Genomic DNA, 27,994 nt, shown 5'->3' with positions numbered 1-27,994 from the left:
GTTCGAATCGAAAAAAAAATGTCTCAATACATTTTCTGCGCCATCGTTAGTCGATGTCAGAGTTTTCATCAATCAATCGCTGTCTTGTGATGGAAAAGATGTAGGGTGATATACCTATTTAGAACCTATGAAGCTAGATGCGATTTTGGTCCATAATCGAAGTATCGGCGACTCTAATTCTCAATGGAGAAGTCAATGTGTAGGATTAAGATAACCAATACATTGGTTACAATATCAACATGGTAAATGTAGGCTTATCACTCTAAGGTAAAAAATAAACTTATTTATCGATATGGTCACATCCATACACAATAAAAATGTTACGTATTGCGTAGCCTAGGTATTCAATTTAGGTCGATTATCTCTAGTCGAGAGTAGGTTAATGTGCTCACGTAATTAGTTGGTATTAGGCTATTTTATGGGTGGCAAAACTCTCTATTTTTTGCGCAGTGATTTTAGAGCTTGCTTGATTATTTTTTAATAATTGCCTTTTACCCAAAGGCTGCGTAACCATTTGAAATAATTTAGAAAAAGTTCTCTAGTCTGACAACAAAATAAACATTGGCCCGAAATTCACCAATACTCATTTCGATGTTCCCCCCCCCCCCCCCCCTGGATCCACCTCTGTTGATTTTTTATTTTATTGAAAACATTTTCTAGTGTACTGAAACTATGTATAAGCATTAAGATGTACATATTTTGAAATAATGAGTCAAACAACTTAATTGTTAGCGGAGCTCACGGAAAATTTCAACACAAAGTACACGCCGTTCGTTTAATATATTCCGGAGATAGTTATAGCTTTGAATTAAGAGATAAATTTGTGACAGACTATCTAGATGTTGTATATCCCAATCATTGTTGATCAAATTCGATCACTTGCAAACGACAATGTTGAAGATAGCTTTATTTTAGAATTGAAAATGCTTTACTCTACTATATGGGGCTGGGGCTAGCTGTAAAACTGGAATCTGATTCCGAACTGCGTCACGAAAATGTGGCATAATTTTAAACGACTCTAGCGCTGTTAATTGTTGATGGATTTCCGTCGTACTAATCGATTCAAAGAAGTCCAACGTCAGTCTATTTTGAACCATTAAAGACAGCGGTCACGATACTCAGTGTTCTCCTGCTTCTGTTCGAGCCAGAGCAAAGCGAACGAAAAAAACATTTACTTGTGTGCATTGTTTGAAGAACAAAGGATACCGTTATTTGTATTCTTGGATGATTTTTCAATATGACTGAGTCTCATCAACAAAACGTGATTATTCGGCCTAACACAGTGGCGATTACAACATAGCTAACGAATACCGAAAACCAGGATTCATTATACCCAGTGTTTATCAAAATAACAAGCATTATATAGTCGGTGTTAAGTCAGACCGGACTAAGTCGCAAAACATCGAAAAATGAGATAATGATAGCACTGGATCAAGAATATCGTTAGCTACATTGAACTTTTGCCAGATTTTAAATATGTAACAATAAACAGGAATTATGGCAAAAATAATTTTCCTATTATAATGTAAAGGATGCTGCGATTCAAACTTTAAACTCGTTTTTCTCGAAATCAATATTTTGTCACTTAGTCCGGTCCGACTTAACACCGACCATATAAAAAGTTGCAAAGTTTGCATGATCATATTTTGAAATTTTGCACTTGAGACCTTTTAAATTGAAAGGACCTATGCGTGAAACATTTCAAAACCTCTGTAACTGTTCATAGGCGCCATGCAAAACGACGCAAGATTCATTTAATTCTATGTTTTTCCCACTGCACATAGGTACCTAGTAAAAACGTCCTAAGCATCAAAATAAAAGAAATTATTTTCTTCTGTTCATGCGACTTATTTTCGAAGTTGAATTTGGAAAGTATAATAAATTAAATGATAATTGGAAAGCTTAGTTATTCTAAAATAACATGCCATTCGTTGGTTTTAACCACTTCCAGCCAATGGTTTGTTAATATAAACTAAAGTTTCCCACAATTTTTTTCTGCAAGACTTCTGTTAAATCCAGTGCAACTATTTACCATAGTAATGAAGAACATTCGTATTCCGGTGCTCATTTTGTCGAAAACTTTGAAGAAATTCAATTCGTCGTAAGAGCTACCTTTGCTGAAAAAGCCTTATGTGCAGCGTCGTATGATTCTTAGGCCCGAAAAAAGACCTATGTGAGAGGTCCTATAATTTTCAAAAGGACGCATCATTCTAAAGCGCTTAAAAACTACATTAGCACTAAACATTTCATGTTTTAGTATTATTTACCTTAGAATGGTCTAATTGGCATAATTGTTCCATCAAAACAGATATTTGTTCTCTAATATGGATTTTTTTAGGTCCATGAAACTTCAGCCTCGTTTTTCTCAGTTTGAGCTCAATGGCACTTAGGACCTTTTGAATAAGTACTCTTGAAGTATACGTGATGTGGAACATCTGCTGAAGGTGAAAATGCAGCTTCGGTTTTCGGAAGTCACCTCCATAACCTTTAACAAATTCGCCTAGGCGAAAAGATTTATTTCGCAGAACAAGTTGAAACACGTGATTATTTGTGACAACGTTAAAATCAAGATCTCTATATACATGGATAATGGAAATATTGAAGTTAAATTACACGATTTATCTCCACTTACTTGCAAAGTGGCAATTGAAAAATTCATATCGAATTTCGGAGTAGTTGAATCTATTACAGAGAACACGTGGAGAAACTACTTCCCAGGTATTTCAAATGGTGTCTTTGTGGTGAGAATGCGGGTAGACCAACCCAGTCCCTCCTACCTTACCCTGCAGTACAAAACAGAAGGGGGTGCACACAGCTAACTCTTTATACATATCAAGGACAAACGAATACGTGCCAGTTCTGTGAACAAACGGCACACTACGGACAACCCTGCCCAGAAACCGCTGAGGAAAGCTCACCTGCAGAAAGAAATGCCAACACCCAAGCTCCAATATCTTTACCTGAACCGCAAACGGTTGCCAAATTTGTGGCTGCTGTTCAGGCAATAATGACAACTGTAAAAGCTGCGTCAAGTATTTCAAACTTAACAACTAATACCACCAGTGAAGAAACTACCACCAAGGATGGAGTGTTCACACTCGTGACCCGCAAGGGCAAAAAGCCAGGAAGAGCATCTGATCGCGAGTATCACGGCGGTAATCAAGATGCTGATACGGGCGTAAACGACAACGAGAGAGACATGGATAACTCCGAAATTGGTGAGAGAAGGAACATCTTCCCCACGCGAAAAAAGATCTCCGCTCGCAATAGCAAGTTGCTCGCACGGGATCTTACAGGCTCAAAATAAAATGTATTGTAATTTTTATTTTTTACATCTTGTAAATATATAAAAGACCCATGGCTCCTCTAAGCTAACGCATTGAGCCGTGTCAAATAAACGAATTAAAAAAAAGTCCAACTTAAAAATTGATTGCAACTATAAATTGGTACTGTAACTGTACTTTATTGAACAATCCGTATTATTGTGTAAACATTGGGAAAATATAAGAAAACAGACAGAAATTTTCGCTTACGTTTTGTTAATTGTTGATGAATTTTCCTGATTCGAATACCAATCAATTCAGAAAATTTCCAGTAAAAAATTGTTATTAAATTTATCTTATTTTATTAGCACACTATTGAAAAATCCGCAAATCTGCAAAAAATAGCGAAAACATATGCAATTTTCACACATTTACGCAAGACTTTCCCTTACACGGTCCTCATTGTGACATTCATAAGCGTCCTACACATTTCATCGCTTGGCAGTTCAACTAAAAATGTATGGCAAAATCTGTCACTTGACAGCGACCTTAAGGTTATTGAAATTTGGCTTACCTGTTGGTCTTCATAGAATGCGTATTAATCGAAGATGACCCAGATTTGTGTGTGTAACAAATTCTCCAATTTGTAAATCTGATGGAATAAGAGAATTGACTTTTTTCTGAGAGCTTGAAAAAAACTACTGTTCCAGATAAATCTGGCATAATAGTAACCCTACAGGAGTGTACCGTAGAATTCATAATATCTGGAAAAATCTGGCAAAATGTCTGGTGAACAAATGTCTGTTTAGTAGAGAAAAATCTGGAACATTGGCAACGCTGTGTAGGATAGATGTTACATCTTTAGTTTGACACGAGCTACGGAAGCGAAACGTTTGTCTGTGTGTGCTGGAAGGATTTTGTTCGCAGTTCCAAACGACGATGGCGGAACAGCAGCGAGATGGCGGATTTCATGTTTATACCGTGCGCATGAGTCATGCAGGCAAGACTCAAATCGTTACAAAGGATTCTCGTCCTGTATCACACGAATAAATAACGGAAAAAGAATTCAATAAAAAAATTTCTTTTGTTATCTTGTATTAAGTTTACACTTATTAATTCTGTACCTTTACCAGTGAATCATAATATAAACAAATTTTCTTCAAAATGACAATCTACCCAGCCGATGATTTTGACAAACCCTTTAATAAAATAAGTGAATGTGGCAACCCTGCCACTAAGCAAAAGCCACACTAAAAAGATGAACCAAGATGAAAATAGTTTAATTTGTCGATTTGGTCTGCCATCTGCACCAAAAAGTTAATTAAACGGATCACCTTGTGTCACAAAGTACTCATTTGATTCTAACGCATTTTAACTGTAATTAGAGTAATTAATGAAAGTATTTAAAAATACTTCCGTTGTACCTAATAACATACTTAATAGTAGGTAGGGTAGGGCATTGCAAAAAAAATTTTTTTTTGAATTCTTATATTGTGACAAATGTCAAAGTAAGCTCAGATGCCAAATTTAACATCATTTGGACAATTTTAGACCCCCGCCCTCTTCGCTTGAAATTTTTTGAAATTGTTACTATGGGAAAATATGGCGGAAAAATACATTAAATGCTATAACTTTTGAAGTAGCAATCAGAAAATTACAATTTATACCTCTTTTAAAATAAAATAATCTTAGTATTTGAATGGATATATTTTTGTTTCTAGGAAAATACGGGAAAGTGGGGTACTGGGTCATTTTGGCCCCAAAATCCCCTATTTTTAAAGATTTTTCTGCTCCGTGATGCAAATCATACATATTTTGTAGTTTTTCTAATGTGAAAAAATCTCAAAAATCGATCGGAGCCTTTTTGACCTTTGTCCGAATACGAGAAGTTGGGGTTAAATGGCCTTTTGTCATTTATATTAAACTTCATCATTTTCTCGTGAATATATCTCTATTATTCTTCATTCAATTTTCATAAACTATACCTTGTTGGACGTGAAAAATCCTTAGGATTATAACAAAAATAGATTCGTTACCGGTAAAATTCAGGAACATCAAATTATCTGACATATAGTGTCGATTTCACATTTTTATCATAAAATCGCACATATTAACTCCATTTAACAACAAAATTCTTATTTAATTTACTACTTTTAGTATAAAATATGCTAAGGGATCACATGAGAAAAGTTTCATTCCTGGAAAAATAGGGGAAGTTGAGGTATTAGGACAAATAATGAAAAAAAAAAAATGAGATTTGTAGAGTAAATATCAAAAAGTTTGATGTTTCTGAACTTTACCTTTAACGTTTTTATTTTTGTTATATTCCTCAGAATTTTACACGTTCAACAAGTTAAATTTTATGAAAATTGGTTAAATAATAATAGAGTTATATGCATGAGAAAATGATAAAATTTAATATGAATGACAAAAAGCCCTATAACCCCAACTTTTCGTATTCGGACTAAGGTCAAAAGGGTTCTGTTCGATTTCTGAGATTTTTTCACATTAGAAAAACTACAAAATATGTATGATTTGCATCACGGAGCAGAAAAATCATTAAAAATATGGGATTTTGGAGCCAAAATGACCCAGTACCCCACTTTCCCGTATTTTCCTAGAAACAAAAATATCTCCATCCAAATACTAAGATTATTTCTTTTCAAAAGAGGTATAAATTGTAATTTTCTGATTGCTACTTCAAAAGTTATACCATTTAATGTATTTTTCCTCCATATTTTCCCATAGTACCAATTTCAAAAAAAATTCAAGCGAAGTGGGCGGGGGTCTAAAATTGTCCAAATGATATGAAATTTGGCATCTGAGCTTACTTTGACATTTGTCACAATATAAGAGGGGGGGCCTTTGAGAATTCAAAAAAAAAATTTTTTGCAATGCCCTAGGGGTGGGCGTAGTGTAGTTGGTAAATCGATTGTCTTGTACGCAGCGCACCTGGGTTCGAGTCCCGACCCCGCACATTGGGTTAAAAAAATTTCATAAGAGATTATTTCTACCCGAAGTGGCGAATGACTTTAAGGTTAAAACCTCTATAATAGCTTTTACCGTTGTCTTCCGTTTTAATTCCACTATGATGAACAAAATGCAAAATTGCACTTTTCTGTTACAGATACGTATTTCGGCTACGACTTGCAGCCAGAGTTAAAAATAATCGAAGCTCTTTTTTGACGGCTGAAAATGAACCTGTTGCGACTCGCGGTGAATAGAAAAAATATTCATTCAACTATCCATCTTATTCATTCAGTTGAATACCGTACAATATATTCATTGCACTAATTATCTAGGAAAATGTTTTCAAATACCGATAATGCATATGAAACAACAATCATCATCGCTTACATTGTGCCAGGGCCTACTTTGATGCGTTTGATTCGTTGCTGCACGGTCGCATCGTGTAATAATCGGAGCCGAATGAAAATCTGCATGGATGAATGGGCGGTTTGTTCGTTTGACGTTTTCAGCTGCATCACTGAATATTGAAAATGAATGCGGCTGAATATGATCAATTTTCATTCAATGAATTTGAATATTTTTAACTCTGCTTGCAGCCTTCTTCAATATATTGTATCAGAATGAAGAAAATAACCTCTGTACCGCTTTATGTACCAAAAAGGCAGGTAGAAATTAGGTAACTTAGGTGTGTGAAGTGGATCATTTGCGTACGGCTAATGTTTGGAAAAGCCATGTATATCCGTTACCTTGATCTCGATTGAGTAAAGACGAAGGAGGTTGTTTAAATATTTCTAGGCTCTCAGCGACATCCAATTTCCATGGATTAGAAGTTTGACGTTGAATTTTTATATCCTCGTTATCCTCCAAACATAGTTATCTACAAACCGATTTTCCGCCCTTATTAGGAAGAATACATTATGGAAAAAGAATGAAATTAGAAAATTCCTTTTAACAATCATAATATAAGCAAATATTCTACAATCTACAAACCCGAAGGGTTTTGCAAAACCTTCAAGAAAATCAGTGAATGTGGTAACCTTGTCACTAAGCGAAAGCCGTACCAAAAAGGATGATGAATTTTTTTTAATTATTCAAAATGTGGGGCTTCCATCTACATCGCAAAGTTGATAAAAGAGCTACATATTTCACATGTAGTCATTTTACATGAGCTGCCAAAGAGGGACGTTCATCTGCGTGTACTAGAACGCTTCTGTAAATCGTACTTCCGGAAGTGGCCGCTGCCGTCAAAGCTCGCCGGAAATCCAATCACCCCTTTCAGGACCAAAGAGCGGACAACTTTAGAACGCTCCGAAGCGCTGCGAGGAAAACAATCCAAGCGGCCAAAGAAATCAGCTGGAGGAACTTCGTGGACGGTATCCACACGGACTCCTTAACCACGAAGCTGTGGAGACGGGTCAATGCGCTCAGTGGCAAACGTCGACAAAATGGCTACTCTTCAGCGGTCAACAACACCACCATTACTGATCCCGAGGAAATCGCGAACAAGATAGGCTGCCACTTCAAAACGTTATCCGCCGACAAAGCCCTGCCAGCCGCATTCGCTCAGCAAAAAAGCAGACTCGAAGCATCCATCCCCTACGACCTTCACGCCAGACTCCGCAGCCACCTACAACAGACCCTTTACCGGAGCTGAACTTGCCGTCGCTCTCACTAACGCACGAGGAAAGTCCGACGGCCCTGACAGAATAGGTTACCCGATGCTTAGGCATCTTCCGCTCGGAGGCAAAAGAGCCCTCCTAGACTCTTTTAACACTATCTGGGAACGCGGGTCACGTAGTCCCCATTCCTAAAAAATGCCAGGGTACCCATGCCCCAAGCGACTTCAGGCCAATCAGCCTGCTGTCATGCACCGCTAAGACACTGGAGAGGATGGTAAACCGGCGACTGACCACGTGGCTGGAAGTCGAGAAACTACGCCAATTCGCTTTCCGGAAGGGTTTCGGTACTGGAGTCCACCTGGGCTCCCTCGGCGAGATATTAGACAGAGCTAGGTCTAAAGCCATCCACGCCGATATTGCCATACTCGACGTAGCTAAAGCTTACAACACAGTCTGGCGCGAAGACATCCTTCAACAACTCCAACGATGGGGCATACAGGGGAACCTAGGCGTCTTCATCCAAAACTTCCTAACCAACCGCCGCTTTCGGGTAGGCATCGGCGGCATACTCTCCGACGACTTCCGCGAGGCCAACGGAGTGCCGTAAGGATCGATACTGGCCGTGACCCTCTTCTTAGTGAGGATGAATTCGCTTTTCACCGCGCTACTCGGGGGCGTCTATGTCTTCGTGTACGCTGACCACATCATATTGGTGGCCCTCGGGAAGACGATCCCGTGCACAAGAATATCTCTGCAAGCCGTCGTCAACGCAGTCGGTCGATGGGCACTCGCCACTGGATTCAACATCGCCACCACCAAGTGCGCCATTGCACACTGCTGCAGCACATATCACCCAGCCAATGCTCGTCCAATCCGCCTCAACGGTACAGTAATTCCGTTCCGAAAGGAACCGGTCGTCCTCGAGGGTATTCCTCGACCGGAAACTTACAATGATACCACACTTCCGGCGACTGAAATAAGACTGCCAGAGCAGAAAGCGGTTAGTCCGGACCATTTGCGCCCACCACCCCAAAAACAACCGCCGAGCAGCGCTGAACGTCGGACGATCCACAGTAGAATCTTCTACGGGATCGAGATGACTTGCCGGAACCTAGACCGACTCTGCGACATCCTCGGGCCCCTATAGCACGGAGCGGTGCGGCTAGCCTCCGGTTTACTACCGAGTACCCCGGCCGAAGCTGCCTGTGTAGAGGCAGGAGTACTACCCTGCCGCTGGGAAACAGTCAGGGTGGCCTTAAGAAGAGCACTATGCTTCCTGGAGAAAACTTCGGGCGACGAATGCCCCCTCCTCACCACCGCCTCCAACCTGCAACAGGAGTTCACCAGCAAAGACCTCCCACTCATTGCTCATCTACACCGGGTGAGACCGCGAGCCTGGTACGACCCCGGACCCAACACCGACGACAGCCTTGCTCGCACTATAAAAGTTTGCGACCACCCCAGCAGCATATTGGTTAAATATAGACAGCTAGTTAAATGAAGATACTCACATCACACTCAAATCTTTACCGACGGTTCCAAAGCGAACGACGGTGTAGAAGCGGGGATTAGCGGTCTACCTCCCTCCTGCTCAGTTTTCTCGGCGGAAGCGGCCGCCATTTGTGTGGGTATGATCAAAAGACCCACCGATACACCGACGGTCATCTTTACAGACTCGCTCTCGGTCCTGAGCGACGTCGCTAGAGGGACCACCAAACATCCCTTCGTTCAGGCCATCGAGACACTTCGAGATCCATTGGTTACCATCTGCTGGGTTCCGGGTCACAGCGGCATCAAGGGTAATACAGATGCCGACCGATTGCCCTCATCGGCAGACGGGCCCGGACCCGGCTCCCTAATGAGACTCCGACCATTGAAATCATCAGGGAATTCAACACCAGCTTACAGAACGGTTTCATCAACCATTGGCGGAGATCTCGAAATCACACCCAAAAAATCAAAGGCTCAGCCGATACCTGGACCGACCGAGACAGCCAGAGGGAACTAAAAATACTCTCCCGACTCCGCGTGGTGCACACACGAGTAACCCACCCACACACCGTGTCCAGCGAGACCTTCCCTGAGTGCCTCCTGCAACACCCGGCGCACTGTCGAACACCTGCTGTGCAACTGCCGAGAACTGGAGGACCTACGGCGTCAGTATGGCCTGACGGGTCCGACACGGGACACTCTTTACAACGACCCGGTTCCCAAAGGACGCCGGCCTATACGACCGCATTTAAATAATAACATGGATAACGGAAACCCTCCGCCACACTCCCCGGAAATGTTGGGAGGCTTCTCGCGGCACATCCTACCATCTATCTACAAACCAACCTCCTACAAGGCACCATCTTCCGGGACACCACTGCCGAAACAACTCAACTGTGGGCCCGCTGCCACACCCTGACGGGGTGCGGGAGGGGGTTTTCCGCGGCCCAAATCAACCTAGACAGCAGGTGATTTTCACATCCACATGATTCCCATTGCATTTCCCATAACGAACCTAATTGTTACAATGGGAGGCTGTGTGTCCCAGTTGTTTATAATTTGTGTAGTTCATGTCCCTTGGTATAAAAGGTGAACAGGTAGACGGGCTTTGTTAAAGAGAAAATAGTTATTTTGGGCAGAACCGGCGAAGGTCACCCGGTAAGAGTCTGAGTTGACGTATGTCCTCGTCTCGTCAGCTGCGACTGATGCTGAATGCAATCGTTTACACTCCAGTATTTTCATTGGCTGGAGCATAGTGACTTTAAAACAGCCAACTCCATGTGTCAGCAGATCCGCGTAATTCAATCTCGAATAGAAAACGACTCCGTTACATTCAACCCTATTTGATGGTACATATACTCTGTACTCCTTCGTAAAAGGCCCCTAGCCAGCAGTGTCATTTGTCTGCATCACACTATTTACCACCACTCGTAGCTTATCAGGGCGAATTTTCGATATTCCTGTCACGACTTGATATCGCTCCGTCGACGATCCTAAATGGCCCGGCTGCGGAGGGTGGGTACATTTTCAATCGGGGAGGCGAATTTATTTCTACATTTATCTCGGTTGAGGCGAATCATTATCAGGGGAAGTCATTTTTGCACGGGCGTATTTCCCAGTACAAGCTGGTATTATAAGCAAGAATAGGAAGCAGAATATTATTGCGGTACTTCACTTCTATATGTCTGTATCTAAACGACTTACTAGAAAAAACACTGCTTCACTGCTCACTGGCCAGATAACGGTAAACGCGCAGAAACACAAAAGAAGGGGGAAAATACTGAAACCTCGACGAGACGAATGCGCAAGATAACCTTGGCAGCGAATTAGAACTCTTTATTTTTATCGTTTCGCTGCACGGACTGAAAAGATCGACCTATCGGTCCGAGAGTCACCGAACGAATGTTCTGGTACATCGCACATCCGTTTTCGGATGTTATGAGTCACGTTGTGCGTCATAATGTCTCGGATATTATGACGAACTGTAGTTTTTGGATAGTATCGGAAGTTATGACGCACAGGCACTGCGTCATAGCATCCCAGGTTATATCGTCCCAAAATAATGAGGGTCATAACGTCCGGTATATTATAACGTACAAGAGTGTGTCATAAGATCCAAAAAAAGAATGCGTCATAACATTCCAAAGCATTCTTGTGTTACAAGGTCAGAAGGTAGTGCTGCGTCATTTTGTCCGGGATCTTATGACGCACACTGATATTGAAATGTTGTGACGCAGGGATATTGCGTCAAAAAGTCTGCGATAATATGACGCACTCACTGTATCGGATATTTTGACGCACAGGAACTGCGTCATAACGTCCCAGGTCATACAGAATTGGGACACATGACGTAGTGATTACGCGTCACGATATCCAAAACTATAAGTGCGTCACAGTGTCCACGATGTCGAAACAAGGGGTACGTCATTATGACATACATCTGGTTTCGGATGTTATGACACAGGCTGGTGCGCCATAATGTTCCGAACGTTATTTCGCACCATGCTTCGGACGTTATGACCTCAGACGTTATGACACGGTGCACAAATCTTCATATTCTGAATGTGGGAAACCGGCCAACTTTTGTGAGGTCTGGGAGAAAGCAGGTGTTAGACATATCGCTTTCCTCTGAAATAGTTTCTCATGATTTGGGAAATTGGCAGGTTCCAAATGCAACTGAACCGTCTCTATCCGATCATAAATATATATTTTTCGATCATCTTGATGTCACCTTCAATGTGGTAACATATCGTAATCCTAAATCCACAAACTGGCACCTCTTTTTAGAAAACTTGGCGACTAAATTTCACGGATATTATCCAACAATTCGTCAATTAGACGACTTGAATGACGTCGTGGATATGACAAACTCATGTACAGCAGCATCCTTCGAAGAAGCTTGTTCACTTCGTACTGTTAAATCGACTAGGAGATCCCCTTAGTTGAGAGGGAGCTTGAAAGAATGAAGAAAGATCAGATCAGCTTATAGTGCATATAAGAAATGTCTTAGATCTGCAGAGCGGGCTGGCTGGCAAAACCTACGCACTAATTTCTCTAGTCTGGTTAGCAGGTTAAATAAAATTAGAAAAAAAGATTAGGGTCTCAAATCTTACATCTATTGGATTTACACAACAATTGTACGTCCAATACTGTCATATGCATGCCTTGTGTGGTGACACAGGGGAGATGTGATGACGGTTCAATTGAAGCTAAACCATCTGCGAAGAATAGCGCTCATCTAGTCTTCCTTACAGGACATTCCATGTGAAGGTTCCCTCTCGATAGGATTCGTTGTCTGGCAATATTGAGAGACAACAACAAACCAAAGTGGCCTGTTACATTGACGGTTCTCTGATGGAGGGACGTGCTGGTGTCTACTGTCGTGAAATGAGCTTGGAACAATCTCACTCGCTAGGTTCTGTACTGTGCTGTGCTTCGTTCGAGCACCGGAAATCTACAAAAGGTGTCGCCAAACAAATGCGTTTCTAGAACAACCGTGTCCAGTGATTTAGAAAACTGTTGCTTTTTTCGAAACTCCAATGCGGCATGCAGAACAAGACTTTAACCGGCCGCTGCATACTTAATTATTATATAGCAACTTTTCAGCGCGCTGGGTCACTTTCATATGATCTTTGTGAATCTGACAACGGAACCTCATATCACCTGATATGCAACTTCTCAGCAGTAGCGAGATTGCGATTTCAAGTTTTCGGCTTTCCTTATATAAAGGGCACCTTGTTGGACGAATGAAACTCAGAGACATACTAAAGTTTCTTATCCATTGTGGTAAATAGCTTTAGGCATACTCGCAGGCGATATGAACTATTTGTGAGTTTATTTACTTGCTTTTTGTTTTTGTGCTATTATTTTTTCCACTATTCCAATTCTACTTCCTTCCTTCCTTTCCTTCCGCACAGGAAATAATGAGAAGACATGGCAAAGCACAAGTTCACATACGGAGAATGTGCCATTTGAGCCAATATATTCTCATTCCTGATTCTCGGTGAACCAATCAATACGAATCTTTCAACAAAGCTGTTCGTAATAAAATAAGCTGCGCGACCATATGTTTTGAAGTATGCGTTTTTATTTTAGTTTTCCTTTGGTATACTCCTGTGAGTGAACTAAAGCTATTCGAACAAACTTATAGATTGCATAAGATTTGTGGATCCAGCTACCAGTTGAATTAGCAGTGTTCCAAAATTGTTGCCAATGTCTAATGTGTATCCTAATGGTGTCGCTTAGGATGATGATGTTTTGATCAAGGCAATAGTACATACACTATAAAAAATCGAACTATGATTACCCGATTAAACTAGGCAGTATTGGCATCTAGGTTATAGATAGATACCAATATATACAATAATTAACCTAGTATTCAGTAAATATAATTTGTATGTTTTACTAAATATTCCAAATGATTGCCATAAAATTCCCAGGTATAAATTGACGATCATTTTTGACGCAATTTTTATTTATCCTAACTAGTGCCAACCACCGAAGCTTTGCTAAGCTAAGCCCTCAGCAAACAAGTACACCTACGTTATCCGTGTAAGTAGACCTATCCAACACGGCACTGCGTCCAATTATGATTATTACCCAACAGATCCCCAGCGACCATTGCCAATTCATGTCCGCCGAGCTTAAATATGTTATTATTTACAAGATGATTACTTTCACTTTTATTGTGCTTTGCGTGAGATTGTAAACTAAACTAATAAAAGTGTGGAACCCGAAGTCGGTACTGAGCCCACACGTGCTTTGTGGTTAACCACTTTTGCCCGGATCGCCCACACAACATGCACCATGCACCAACAACCCTTGTAAGCCAAGTGGTGTAGTGAAAAAAAAACCAATACCTCATGACATGATGAACAGCCGAAATCGCGGTTAGGCAGTTTCTGTAACCGCATCCGACACTATACCACACAACCCGGTAAAGTGGTTTTACATGTGGAAGCTTTCCGTAGTGCAATGTAATCTGAGTAACATTGCCGACCGTCCTATGCTCTTTGGAATTTGATTTATTTATTTCCGGAGCTAGCATGAGGTTGTGTTTCTTTCCGTCAGGTCGTTGCTTATGACATCAGGCGATAGAAATGTAGGTGAGTAACGATTGTGGCCGTCACTAAAATTGTGATTGGTACTATGTGTTAATTGCCGCAAAGTCTACTGTAACGATTTTGTTGGCTATTTTCGAAAAAATTAGGACTAAGAGAAACGAAAGATATGAAAATTGAAAGTCGGATATGTGCCGGTGCAGGTGGCAAAACATGATGATTAGTTATGCTCTCTCACTGACCATGCTAGTAGAGTCATGTGGAACCAGGTATCTGCTACGCCGCCATGATTTTCAAGCCAACATCTAAAACGTCGCGTTAGGGTCGATCCACAATAAACACAATCAATTTAATTCGACACAATTTTGTGATAGTCGAGTTCGTTTAATTTATTGGTGCACCGTAGTGTAAAGTTTTTATTACATGTCCAAAACAACACATTTCTTCAATTAGCTTTCCAATATTTTCGCTTTTTAACATATGTTCAAAAATTGAATCAGGCCGTACGGTGTTTGACTAGTGAAAATCGAGCTTCGAGCAAAACGAGCAGAACAATTTGAACTGTCAGTGGGGCCCATAATTTATGTGCCCTCTGAGATGTTGACTTACGTCAGTTCAATATAAATGGGATAGGGGTGCCATATACGTGTGTGGAACACTACGGATTTCTATCAGTAGAAGGCAAAAGATTCTTAACATTTTCTTTCGATCATGCCAATGTGAGACTGTCTAGCTCTAGTTTTTCGTTCTAAGTTTGTAACTGATTCGCTCTAGAATACTTATCCGGCTTTCAATATTCCTATCGTTCGTTTCTCTTAGCCAAAAAATCGATGCTATTAAATTGTGAATGGGAATCGGATCCCACTAAATTGCTATTCTTGTTACCACAGGTTAATCATAGTTGCCCAATTTAAATATATGTATTTCTATATTAGTTACTACTATATGCTGTTAACAGATTCGAAAATGGAAACTCATAGCATCACCCGACCTGTCATATATATTAAATTTGCAATTTGCTCGAACTTGCCTTACGATTAAGCCTAGGTGCAACCTTGAGTTAGAAAATGGTAAAAAAATCAAGCTAGCAGTTGATGTGTCAGGATTGGTGATCAAACGATCACTACATTTTAACAGTCCATCTAAACAACTACCAATTGTGTTTTGTGGTAGGCACCTTATGAGATAGATTTGCTACGGGATATTCTTATTATTGTATGCATACACGACTGGCTGCTTAGAGATTAGGGTGGCTCAACTCGATCTTAATCTCTCGCCAAAAAGATTGAATATTACCAAAAACATCATGCGTGTTAGCTTGTGTACCGAGATAATGGAGCAAAAAGATTACCTCACTGAATTATGAACCAACCAAAACTAAGCAATTTCAAGCAAATTAACAACAATTCAAGTTCGCTGTCACCCTAGAGCACATCGCAAACGGCTGATCAGCAGACCGCAGCCAGTAACACGACTGTATGCTGCGCGATGTATGTAAATAATTTCAATCAAATCGAGTGTCGCTTGATGAACAGAATGAATTCTTTCCATACGGTCTACTGAAATGTTGACCACACAGCGGGCTACATTTGCATATGGGCTCTGGCGGTCTATCTGTCTGTTTGTACCACTGCACTGGCTGCCCGGTGGTACTGCGCAAGCCACTTCGACCAAAAGCACGAACCGTCACTTTCCCATAAATACAACACAGCTTTACTCCCATGGTGTTATGTTTTTGAGGTCAAAGTCAATGTGAACAAGCGTAGTGCCGAGTGGATGATTGGTATCGGTTAGAAATTAGTTGCGGTTATATTGGAGGTTGTGACAGGAAATAGCTCTTTCATATACAGGCTTGATAGAGCTATTTAATAAGAAGTTAGCTTGATTTTTGTTAGTAGGACCGGAATCGGACCTCAAGGGAATATGGGATTAATGTTTTGAGCGGATGAGTTGATTACCATAAATCAAGTAGTAGTTGGCATTGAAAACTGATTTATGTTTGATTTTTCTATTAAAACATGTAGCTGTTAATCGATATCTGTCTAATCTCTGATTATCAAAAACCTACATATATTGGTTATGCTATGTATTTAATTGGTGAAAAATTCTACTATATTAATTTTGTTGATTATTTGCGGCAAATTCATAACTAATGGGGCATTTGCTTGAGGCGAAACTACCGTCAAAATGATGAACTGGCAGCGGTTGCTGTTGGAACCTACTAATCGGTTTTAAATCGAAGGAATTACCTAAATTTTGAACGAGTAATGAATGAGTTAGTTTCCCACAGGCACATATGTTACGAAATCAGTTTCTTCAAACTCTGTTTTTGTTATTCGCGGTAACATAACGGAGTCGTGAGTCCTTTATATATTTAATACAGGTAAACATAAATAAATGATATTTAGCGTATTTCGGATCTCATGCACGCAACTCGCTATTACGCGTGGAGGCCTTCTTTCGTGGCGGGGAAACATTTGTCTGCTCGTCTACTGCATCTTGAGGGTCGTTTACTTGTCACTTGTCGCTCACGTCAATGCTATCATCGTTTAGGGCAAACAAAAATAGTTTCTTTTTCTTGCATTTCAAAGAGAATACGTTCAAGCATGTTTAGAAAAAAAAAATGCAATGAGGATATTTCTGAGAAAAATTTAAATCGAGTTTGAAAATTGTGATTTTACTACTGACAAATGCCTCATTTAGAGTCAATATTACACGCAAAATAGGGGATATCACAATTTCGATGGAAGATCTATTTTTTTGGTAGTGTGTGGCATTGCAAAACCAAATCTAAACCAGCACTGCGAAAATTTGTTTTTTACCTTAATATCACAGATCAACAGACTATGGGAAATTCCTTAAAAAAATATCGATCTACCAATTTTACTAGAACACTAGCTCCACCTACTATATATGGACCCAACCACTCATTTGCAAAAGGGTTATCCCTCAAGCTCGGGAAAAATTTATCACTAGTGGTCTATTCCCCGTATACTTGCGCATAGATCAGTGGCGCCATAATCTCAAATGCAGCCACAGTCCCAACTAAAAATATATTAATAGTGACCGTTATAGCGGGCGAAGAAATGTTTCCGAGTGTTGTGTCTGTTAGTCTGTGATAATATTGGCATTTTAAGTTTTTAGCCAGTTTATTTTTAAAAAGTTACTACAGGCGACCTAACTGACTCCTCTTTTAGTCTGTGATATTATCGTCAGAAAAAATTCGCAGTCCCATCTGGATTTGGTTTGCCACATACTACTAAAACATTGGATCTTCCATTGTCTCGATGAGCTTTAAAAGTTGTCTGAAGACACCATTTACGATGAGTAAAAAATAAAAAAAAAATGCAGCAAAAAACAGTTTTTATTAGGAACACCCAAAGTAGCTCAATTAAAATAGCTATAAAATAATAATCTTTGGAGAAAGATCTGTGACGACTTCGGCAGAGTTAGATGGTATAAGTTCCTCTACAATGTTGCTGAAGACTGCAATATTCTATCTCCTCACATTCAGAAAATAATTTTTAAAACACCCTAACAATAAGAGCCACCCTAATACCACCTACATCTGGATGTGGTCTTTTCGATAATGATTATTTGTTCTGAATACATCGTAGCTCTAAAATATAAGGTACAAACATTTTTGTCTTCCTCAATTGTGGAATCGGACCACGGCTGTGCAATGGCGCTAGCAATTGATTTTGAGATGCAGGATGCTGTTTGGTTTGCCGTAGATGAGTGGACTCGGTTGTGATGGTTCTCTACATTATCTTCCACACAATGCTTTCCATTGTGTAATGTCTGATTACAGTTCTTGTACATTGGGATCTGCCCGTTAATGGGTGCATTGTTTGATTTTAGCTCTGGTATAATTGATAAGTATAGTCAAGAGTGAGTTGAGGTCTTTAAACCCGCATCTTCACCACAAGGACAGCGTTAAGAACAGCCGTTTATCCAAGCATCAGGTGTATTGGGTTTATCTTCTCCGAATTGGCATGTGTATTTTGCAAATGGATTACGGCGAGTACGTTGTGACAGGTCATGTAGCCTTACCTCTATATTCTTCTATCTCCATCACACCAGCACCATACAATGTTGCGTTATCTTATGCTCCAACTTGCGTTTTCACACAACGCTTCTTTTGCTTCAATCGAGCATGGTAGCATTACGGAAGAAAAATTGATTTTTTTGCAGCAATCAATGTTTCAATTCATGACTGTAATGCTAAATTCTACCTCCATGTTTTGAAGCTTTTCAAACTGGGTGGGAATTAGCTAGCAAAATTGTAATCGGTATGAAGTTTAATAATAACTTTAAATAATCAATTAAGTTGCTTAAATTGAAAATATCGTTCATTAAAAACGGGTGAAGACGAATTTTTCAACTTCTAGAGAGTAATGTGCATATAGCCATTGTGACCGTAGCTTGTTTAAAACGAAATATTAAATTGATGAGGCAGAGGAATCGCGATGGCATAATCAAACAACGCATTTTGCTCTCTTTTGTCACTAAGGTAAAAAAAGGTATTTGAAAGGCAAACAGAGATAAACTATAGCACTATTCATTGATGCTGTGGGTTTCGAATGGTGTTCTTACGTGACCTCTCTTTTATCGGTTCTCATGGTAAAGAAGGACAAGTCTGTCTTTGCCATGTTAGTAGCTAAGAGCGACTAGTAGTAACTCTGCCCGAGCTCGACCACTACCAACAGAAGACAAAAGATAAGGTTTTAAGCCTGTTTCCAATGACCCTGCCACTTCTCGTTTTCCTATCTGTATATTTCACATCCTTATTTTCTCTTGAGTACTATGGCTCAAAATTTTCATAACAGTCCGTGCTTATTAATCTGTAGCTAATTGAATCTCGTTAAACCCTTCCTTTAGCTCATACTCAAAAGAGATTTGTTGTACAAATACGGTATTTATTCATTTTTTTTTCCTACGGTATCTGTCCGCACATGCCAATCACCGACGCCAGACAGGTGATGCTTCCATCTGAACTCACGATATCGGTCCATCAAAACATGGACTGGGACCAATAGCTTTAATTCCCTTCCAGAGAAAGACAAGACCACAGATTTTTGAAGTAGGACTTACGTCTTTCTTCACTATACTGGGTGTTATTTCAATATTTTCCAAACCGTTACGTACACATTGAGCATTAATAACTTTCTTCCTACTAAACGAATTGAAATTTTGTTTCCCAAATTGCAAAGTAAACGTTCCACGCTTGCTATCGATACCTTGTTTGCGATGTTGAACTTGTTTAAATAGTTCAAAAAGTACATTTAATGCGAATCGACATAAATTGTAGAACCTATAAATTGCATATAAGCGCAAATTTTGAGTCCGAACGGAAAAAAATTGTTCCCAAAATCGTGAATAAAGTGCCATGAATTCTGGAACAATCACGTAAAACGAAACTGCGCTGAGAGCCCCAAATAGTGTGCGTGATATAGTTCACAAAACCAGATATTGCGAATGAGTTAAATATCCGAATATCCAGTTCATATTGTCACGTTATTACGAGTTTTAACCGTTAGTAACTAAAAAATAATAGATCACGATAAGGCAAAGAGTTTACGAGTACCATGATAAAACTGCTGATATCATGAACATTAGTTACTTCACTCTTTGAAAGTAAGCTCTAAAATAAAATATCATGATAACATGAAGAGAAATTACGAAAATCGTGACTAAGATCCTGTAATCATGAACACAAAATCACACAACTAATGACGAAAATATCTAAAATTGTGACTAGGATCCTGAAAACATGAACATGAATTGCTCTATTCATGACTAAAATATCACGATAATATGAACAAAAGCTACAAAAATCGCGACTAAGATCTTGAAATCATGAACACAAATCACAGAAATCATGACAAAAATATTTAAAATCGTGACAAAGATCCTGAAACCATGATCATGGATCACTCTACTCATGACTAAATATAACGATAACGTGAATGGAAATTACGAACATCGCGACTAAGATCTTGAAATCATGAACTTTAATCCCGCTAATGTCTGGAGAATTCACAAGAATCGCGAATAAGCTATTGAAATTATGAACAACGTTTGACCGTCGACTGTGTATTCCTAAATCATGAACAAGAATCACAATAAAAACTAAACATGTCCAGGGAACAACAACGGTAACCCAACCAAACATTCTAATGTACCGCCATGTATATATTCGGACGAACTGGTTTTTAGAAAACACAAATAGTTTCATGAATACGAGGTTTATCATTCATAATTTCAGGAACTTGGTCACGGTTTTCATAAATTGTTTAGTTCACGAAATCTTGACCTTTTGTTCATGAATTTATGAACTGAAGTTTTTCCGTGCGTTGAATCAAACTTTATGTGTAAATGTATCCGTTGGAAAGAGATATAAGCAGAATTTTAGTAATATGATACGCCAACGAAGAGTCCTTCATCAATACCACACTTATGTCCCGGATATTATTCAACCCACAGTTTTTTTTGTGTTTGGTAAATTATAATAACCTAATATTTTTAGATGAAGGAAACATTTGTGTTTGGTACATCACTGAAAAAATATCGTAATTGATGTGCAAGCACTAAAACCGCAACGAGTGCCTCGTACATTAATCGCCTCTAGACAATGCTTTTGTACACACACGCGAAGGGGCCAAAAATGGCATTTACAGACACTGTAAAGTACATAAAAAAGTCGATAGCCTTTGTCTAGAAGTGGATGCAATGCTTTAAAGGTCATAAAAACGTCGATGGATGTGGTTCAGTAGATAAAGGGATTAAAACGACGTCAAGTGATCCGCGGTCTCGTTTTTTTTAATAATCCCAGCGTATCCTTACTTTAGGAATAAGTAAAAGGAGTGCAACAATGATTAGACAGGGTGATGAGCCTATTTGCGCCATGTTTCTATTATCACCCTACCCATTTGAAGCCGTTGGTTAGAGCAGTGTCTGCCATCTTTGTTCAACGCATTGAGTCAAATGGTAGCGCAACAATAGGGGCACTCGATTCGAGTTTTCATTGTGCTCAAACACGAGAATTTTACTGTTTTCAACGCATTTGTGTTATTATATTGGTTCTTAACAACGAAGCAAAGCGGTTGATGTCAATTTTTACGCATTCCATTAATTGTAAGGCAAGAAATTACCGAATTAATGCGGCACCTTGCTTAGTATGGTGAAAATAGGCTCATCACCCCATATAGTGAATATTTGGATGACAAGAATTTAAATCGAATTTTTTTTTTCGACAAAGCGTTTTTTGAGAGATTGTGCTAGTACCACGGCCACCACAAACCAGCTCACCAAAAGCACGCTGAAACTTTAAAATTGTAATTTTTTGGAATATACAACCTGTATCCCGATAACAGAAGTAATTATACTATTTAAATTGGTTTTCACAGTCGCTAGATATTTCTAATCAAGCATGGTTCATTGATTGTACCCTAAAATTGTCAAGCCTAGAATTACCTATGCCTTGCTTGTTAGGTGCCCTAAAACAGAAAAGACAACCAACCAGCTACACACCAAAAAATAATGAAATTTAAACGACATGTAAATCAATACGAATGTAAACATACAACGATTGAATCAAAAATTTGACTGAAAATTACGGTGAAATCCATTGGAGCATCAAACAGTATACAATTTTACACTTTCATTCGTGTAATATTACATGTCATTCATTTTACAGCAGCATTCAAGTAAAATACATTGATGTGCATTGGTTTTCCGTTTAAAGAAACTGTAATTTTCAATCCACGTGTAAAATTATAAGGAAATTAATTGAAGAAAGTACGACAATTCGTGTATATTTGTGGTGGAACATAATTTTACATTTATATTCATGCTCCAAATATGTGCATGATAATAAACTTAAAATTACAAAATATTTTTTTCTGTGTAGGTAATCTTCAAAATTTTGCATGTGGAGCGATAATCGGATCCTTGCGAAGTACAACATCGATTGCATTAGATGTAATATTTCATCTTCTTTCGCATCATCAGGTCATTTAATTAGAGGCTGATGAAAGGCGTATTGAAAATATGTCGTCAGAAATAATTATTATTCGGAGATTTAACAGGATATATTGGGGTGTCGAAATTTTTTTCCATAAATTCCAGACTGCAGTCGATGCCAAACTTTGGAACTACTTATAAAATCATTGGAACGGATTTTATTGACCTAGAGTAATTCTGTCGAATCTCATCGAGTGTCTATATAAACTATATGAAAAAAAGTTTATGACAGAGCTAACATTTCAGTCAATGTTCGAGTAAATTTCATCTCATGAAGATTGGTAAACTTACGAACGATAAATGTCGCGTCTGCGAATTTTAAAGTAAAATATTAGAGCATTTGCTCTGCGAATGCAGTGCATTGATACAGACCCAATCTAAAAAAATATGTTATGAATATATCTACTCAATATGTCTACGACTTCATCCCAAGGGCGCGAATTGCGGAGAAGAAAAAACCATACAGCATAACAACCATCATCACGGAACAGGCATCTGAAAATGTGGTTTCACTAATAATAATAATAATAATAAATTCCCCACCTCTACTTTACGTATTAAAATTCCTCGACCAATGCCTGCCACCCCCGGGTTAGTACCAAATAAACCGATCTCCAAGTGACTGGAAATAGTAAACACAGAAACCGCAACAAACATGCAAAGATCCAATTAAAGCGCACACGCCGTATAGTTACCTCTCTGCCGGTAGGACTTGTCTCGATAGAACGAATCTACATGTTCCGATTCGCCCGACTGCAACGATTCAACGTCGATGTGATCATTATCCAGCGAGCTCCCCAGATCGTCGTACGGGTCCAGTTCACGCTCGCCCTCGTAGTCCTCGTCATTCTGTCCCTGGTTTCTATCCCCCTGCTCCTCGTCGTACAGTTTACTGCTGTACTCGCCGAATAAATTGTACCGACTGCCGGAGGTGCTCTTGTACAAGCTGGTCGCGTTTTGGTTCTGCTGTCGCGTGCCCCGGACCGAACTGGACGCCAGCGATCGCGCCAGAATCTCGTCCACCGACGGTACTCGGATCTGGGGTTTTCGCTCCGGGTGCAGTCGTCGCTCGAGGTAGCGCTGCAGGATTTTCTGCGTGATCAGATTCTGGCGGTGAATCTCGAGCACTTGTGGGTCCACGTCTACTACCGGAGATCCGTTGCGTGTTCATTCGATCAATGACAGGAAACGGGGGGAGAAGCGGGAGATAGAGAGGAAGAAAGAGAAGAAAAATCATGTAGCAGGTTTGTATTTCACAGTCACTTGAAGCTGATGGGGGTTAGGGCGGTTATGAAATGCGCTAATAGGCAATAAGTGCGATCAGTGTTGGTGACCTTTGCGAACCGATGTGACCCCTAGGAGTGTGAAGTGCTGATCGTTGAAGCGCTTGGGGGTGTGGTGCATGAAATAAACTTGTGGTGATGGTGTGATGATTTCGTAACATTTTAAGCAATTGTCTCGATCGGAACAGACGCTTGGGTGGATTGGCTGTGTGGAGAATCTGCGCACAGTGGCACGACGAGTGACAAAACCCCAAAAATTGTTGCCTTGTAATTCTTTTGGAAATATTTATTTTATTTTTCTCACAGTTTGAATAAAATTATCACACAAGTTTACGATAATCGGATGAAAAATGAATTTTTAACATGTCGTTGAAGCAAATGATGTCGAGTTCGGTTCAATTCATAAGAATTGTTCGGACTTTCCAACTTCATATGGCGATCTTTCAAGAACTGCACGGCCGATTGGAGCAGTTTTGCATTCTTCAGAAAGAAGAACGAATGTGCTAAGCCATAAATATGAACTTTTTGTGCAGAAATCATTTACGTTTAGCATTTGATGAATAGAATGTCATAACAGTAATTTATTATTATACGTCTTATAATTTTTGAGATGGTCACTTATCATGAATCTGACTTAAAATATAGTGTAGTTTCAAGATATATAAGCCTCACATTGTGCATTTTTGCGCCGAAGTTTTTATATCTACGCGCTTAATTTTCGTCAACCGAATCTCAGCTTTTTTCGTGATTATCACCGAGTTTTATAAAGTTGAGCACTCAGCTTTTACCGAGATATCAGTAGAAGCGACGTTTTTTTTTGCTGAAACTCGGAAAATATAACGCAGAAGATCAATAAATTGAAACCACTTTGCTAAGCTATCAGTTGAAAAATTTTACTGAATATTCAGCTGTGCGGAAATTACCGAACTGAATTGAGTGTGTATGTTTTTGAAAATACCCATATGGAGACGGCCTGTAGTTCACAAATCTTCTTGAAAATTTGTTGCTTAAACAAGATAGTATTGCTGAAAAATTAGTGTGATTGGCTACTATAATTAACGAATTAACCCTTAATTGACCAACGCCTTCAAATGGGTTTACATGAAAATAGTCGAAAAAAGCATGGAATTTTAAAACTGACAGCAGAAATGGATTCAGCGAACCAAAAATGGTTAAAACCCAAATTTTTAGCCACATAAATACATTTTTATAATTTTGTCGCAACTTTGTATGGAGAAGTGCCACTGTGCGGCGCGAGAAGCAATAAAGGAGTGCTAATTTCATTATACGTTTAACACAATTCTTCAACGACGGCCGCTGCTCAGTTTGATGTGGATGGTCCGTGAGATTGTCATTCACGGAATTTTGTAGCCAGATCCTCAAAAGGCATAATGCATCCGAATGTGTAACCAATGATGGTCAGCGGTCGTTGACTTTAAATGCTGTTCAATACGATTGAGTTTTAGTGAAGTGGAATATCTGCTGGAGGTGAAAATGCAGCTTAGGCTCAAGGAATTTACGTATCTTCAGTATCATCATCTTCGCAATGTAGTACTGATATCATTCAAAACGTTAGCCAAAACTGAACGTCTGAAATTTGAAACTTCTTAACAAGTTCAAAAATTTCGGAGGGGGTCCTGACCCCCAAGACTCCCCCTGGATCCACCACTGCCTATCACCACGTACCCCTACTGATCTAGTTGCAAAATACATGTCGCAATACGAAAAAGTAGAATCCGTTACACCTGATACGTGGAGAAATTTCTTCCCGGGTACACTCAACGGTGTTCTTTTGGTGAGGATGCGGATCGAAAAACATATCCCCTCCCACTTGACTATAAAACTTAAAACTCACGAAGCTACTATTAATCAAACTACGTTATGCACCCATGAGGGGCAAACTCCTACGTGCAAGTATTGTAATCAGACAGCACTCCACGGACAACCTTGCGCGGACGATACAGAGGAGAATGCATCTATACTGATTGCCAACGAATCCACGGAAAACCAACCCAAAAGAGTTTTCAATACCAATAGCTGAACTTCAAACGATTGCAAATTTTTTGGCAGCTGTTCAGTCCATATTGACAACTCCAAAAGCAGCATCCAGCACCCCAAAAACCACAGTAAGCAATGTCGGCGAAGAAGATAAAAACAATGACGACGGATTTTCACTGGTCACCCGTAAGGGTAATAATCAGGAAAGAACATCTGATCGCGAGCACCTTCATGTTATGGTCTTGACTGGTAGCTATGGTTACTGGAGCGGTCATTAATGCAAAATATTGAAAGTTGGTTGAATTCATTTTTTGCACAAAGTTTAAGAAAAGTGATGGGTAAACCGAAATGTGCGGTATCTGGTTGTTCCAGCTCCAGAAAGGCCCCGTCATCTTTGTCATTCTTCCAGATAGATGCTGTAAATAGGTAATTTAAAGTAGAAAACCATTGATCATAGAGAACCAAACTTTCTCTAAGCAACAATAGCATTATTTGCTCCCTGCATTTCCGGAATTCAGAGACAAGGGTAAGCGTTAATTCATATTGAATTTCCCGGTGTTCCAGAAACATTTTCTGCATCCAAATGTGTAACCAATGATATTCATCTTATGGAAGATGAGAATAGCATCTGTTTCGAAGACGCGTTGCATATGAAATGGAAGTGAGGTTAATCCTAGTCGAAGAGCAGAATCGCGACCTTAAACAGAAAATGCGGAAAAAAACAAATTAGTGCATTGAAATCCAGAAACAGAAAGAAATCTCCAGAAACATTTTTGGAAATCTGTGCGCAGCATATGTAAAAATCTGTGCTTAATACTATGTTCACCTTACATTTGATTTAACAATATCAAGTTTCATTATTTGGGACCATCCATAAATGACGTAGCATTATATGGGGGAGGAGGGAGTTTTGTATTTTGTGCTGGTGTGTGACGACAGGGGGTAGGGGGTCATGCCACGCTACGTAGCATTTTTAAAGGGTTAGTTATTAACATCGTTTTTTATTTAAAAAAAATACGGGGACAAAGGGGGGAGAGTTACCGTAAAGCTACGTAATTACCAGGGGTATTTAGAGATTTGTGATGAAATGCTACGAAGGGGGAAGGGGTTGTTAAAATCACTCAAAAAATGCTACGTCATTTATGGATGGTCCCTTTTCATCCAATGTGCGGAAATGAGCTGTAAAACGAATTTAAAAACTGCGATAAATTTTAAAATATTGATCCAACATATTGCTAGGATTCAATCTGTAGCTACTCTAACGTAAGTAATCTCTAAACAAGGTTTTTAGTTTATTCTCGTAACACAAATTCAATATTATTACATTACATTACATTATTACAGTTCAGTTCGGTTTCTCATCTTGCTCAGTTCAGAAGCTATAAATCGCTCCGCTGCAATAGCAGGCCAAGTGATCAAATTTACCCGCGCGCTGCCGCTTTGTCTATTTGCAAAAGCAAAAATTGATTCCTTCTACCTAGTGTGTGAAACGTGAACAAACAATGAGTGATAATGCAAAGGAAGAGTATGTCCCGTTGCAGATAAACTGTGTTGCTCTTGACTTCTCGAAATGTCCGGCAAGACCATCGATTCGTGAAGCGGAGCAATTGTTGAAGGTGAAGATGAAGCTCAACATAGCATAAATTATCGGCGTGCAATTCCATCATTTACGTCATGCGGTACTGATTACGTTCAATAACATTAGCCAAGCAGAATCATTCGCTTCGCAGAACAACTTGAAATACGCCGTCGAATGTAATGATACTTTATACAACATCCCAACGTATATTGATAATGACAGTATTTAAATAAAGCTACATGACCTGGCACCACGTACTAGTTCCGCCGCTATCGAAAAACTCATGTCAAAATACGGAGAGGTGAATAGTGTTAAAGAAGATTCTTGGAGGAATTTCTTCCCAGGACTTGGCAACGGCGTTCGTGCAGTGAGAATGCGGCCGACAAAACCTATTCCCTCCTACTTGTCTATCTCAGGCAGATGCCCTAAAAGTATTGTACATTCTCAACGAACACAAGTCACGTACCCAGGGCCACTACACCACGGAAAACCTTGCGCAGAGACTGCTAAGGAAATTCCCCCTGCGACGACCAAAGTCGGTATACAGTCGTCGTATGCTAAACCACAACCGGTTGGTAAACCAACGACTGCAGACTGGGCAGTAACAAACACCAGCTCAACAACATTGTGAACACACCAATGCTCTTTGGTGTAAAATTTAGGATATAAAAACATATTTCAGTTAAAAATAGGGTTTTTCTGCATC

General features: G+C 39.6%; 1 protein-coding gene across 13 annotated transcripts in view; it reads right to left on the bottom strand.

Annotated features, from left to right (window-relative positions):
• Nucleotides 1–27,994, bottom strand: part of LOC131693578 (collectin-10) — a 225,607-nt gene that overhangs the window by 128,301 nt on the left and 69,312 nt on the right. For 11 of the 13 annotated variants that reach the window (XR_009306279.1, XR_009306276.1, XR_009306277.1 and 8 more), the window contains exon 3: nt 23,124–23,573. The exons of 1 other annotated variant lie outside the window; for it this stretch is intronic. Coding sequence is in view for 1 of the 12 variants with exons in the window: in XM_058981504.1 (XP_058837487.1) it covers nt 23,124–23,573 (450 nt within the window). In the remaining 11 variants the exon portion in view is untranslated. The remainder of the gene's footprint in view (nt 1–23,123; nt 23,574–27,994) is intronic. One more of the 13 variants, XR_009306282.1, reaches the window with a different exon arrangement.

The sequence above is a fragment of the Topomyia yanbarensis genome, chromosome 3, assembly GCF_030247195.1.
Source record: "Topomyia yanbarensis strain Yona2022 chromosome 3, ASM3024719v1, whole genome shotgun sequence".
In the NCBI taxonomy this organism is placed as follows: domain Eukaryota; kingdom Metazoa; phylum Arthropoda; class Insecta; order Diptera; family Culicidae; genus Topomyia; species Topomyia yanbarensis.
This window is presented reverse-complemented; position numbering and strand designations above follow the sequence as displayed.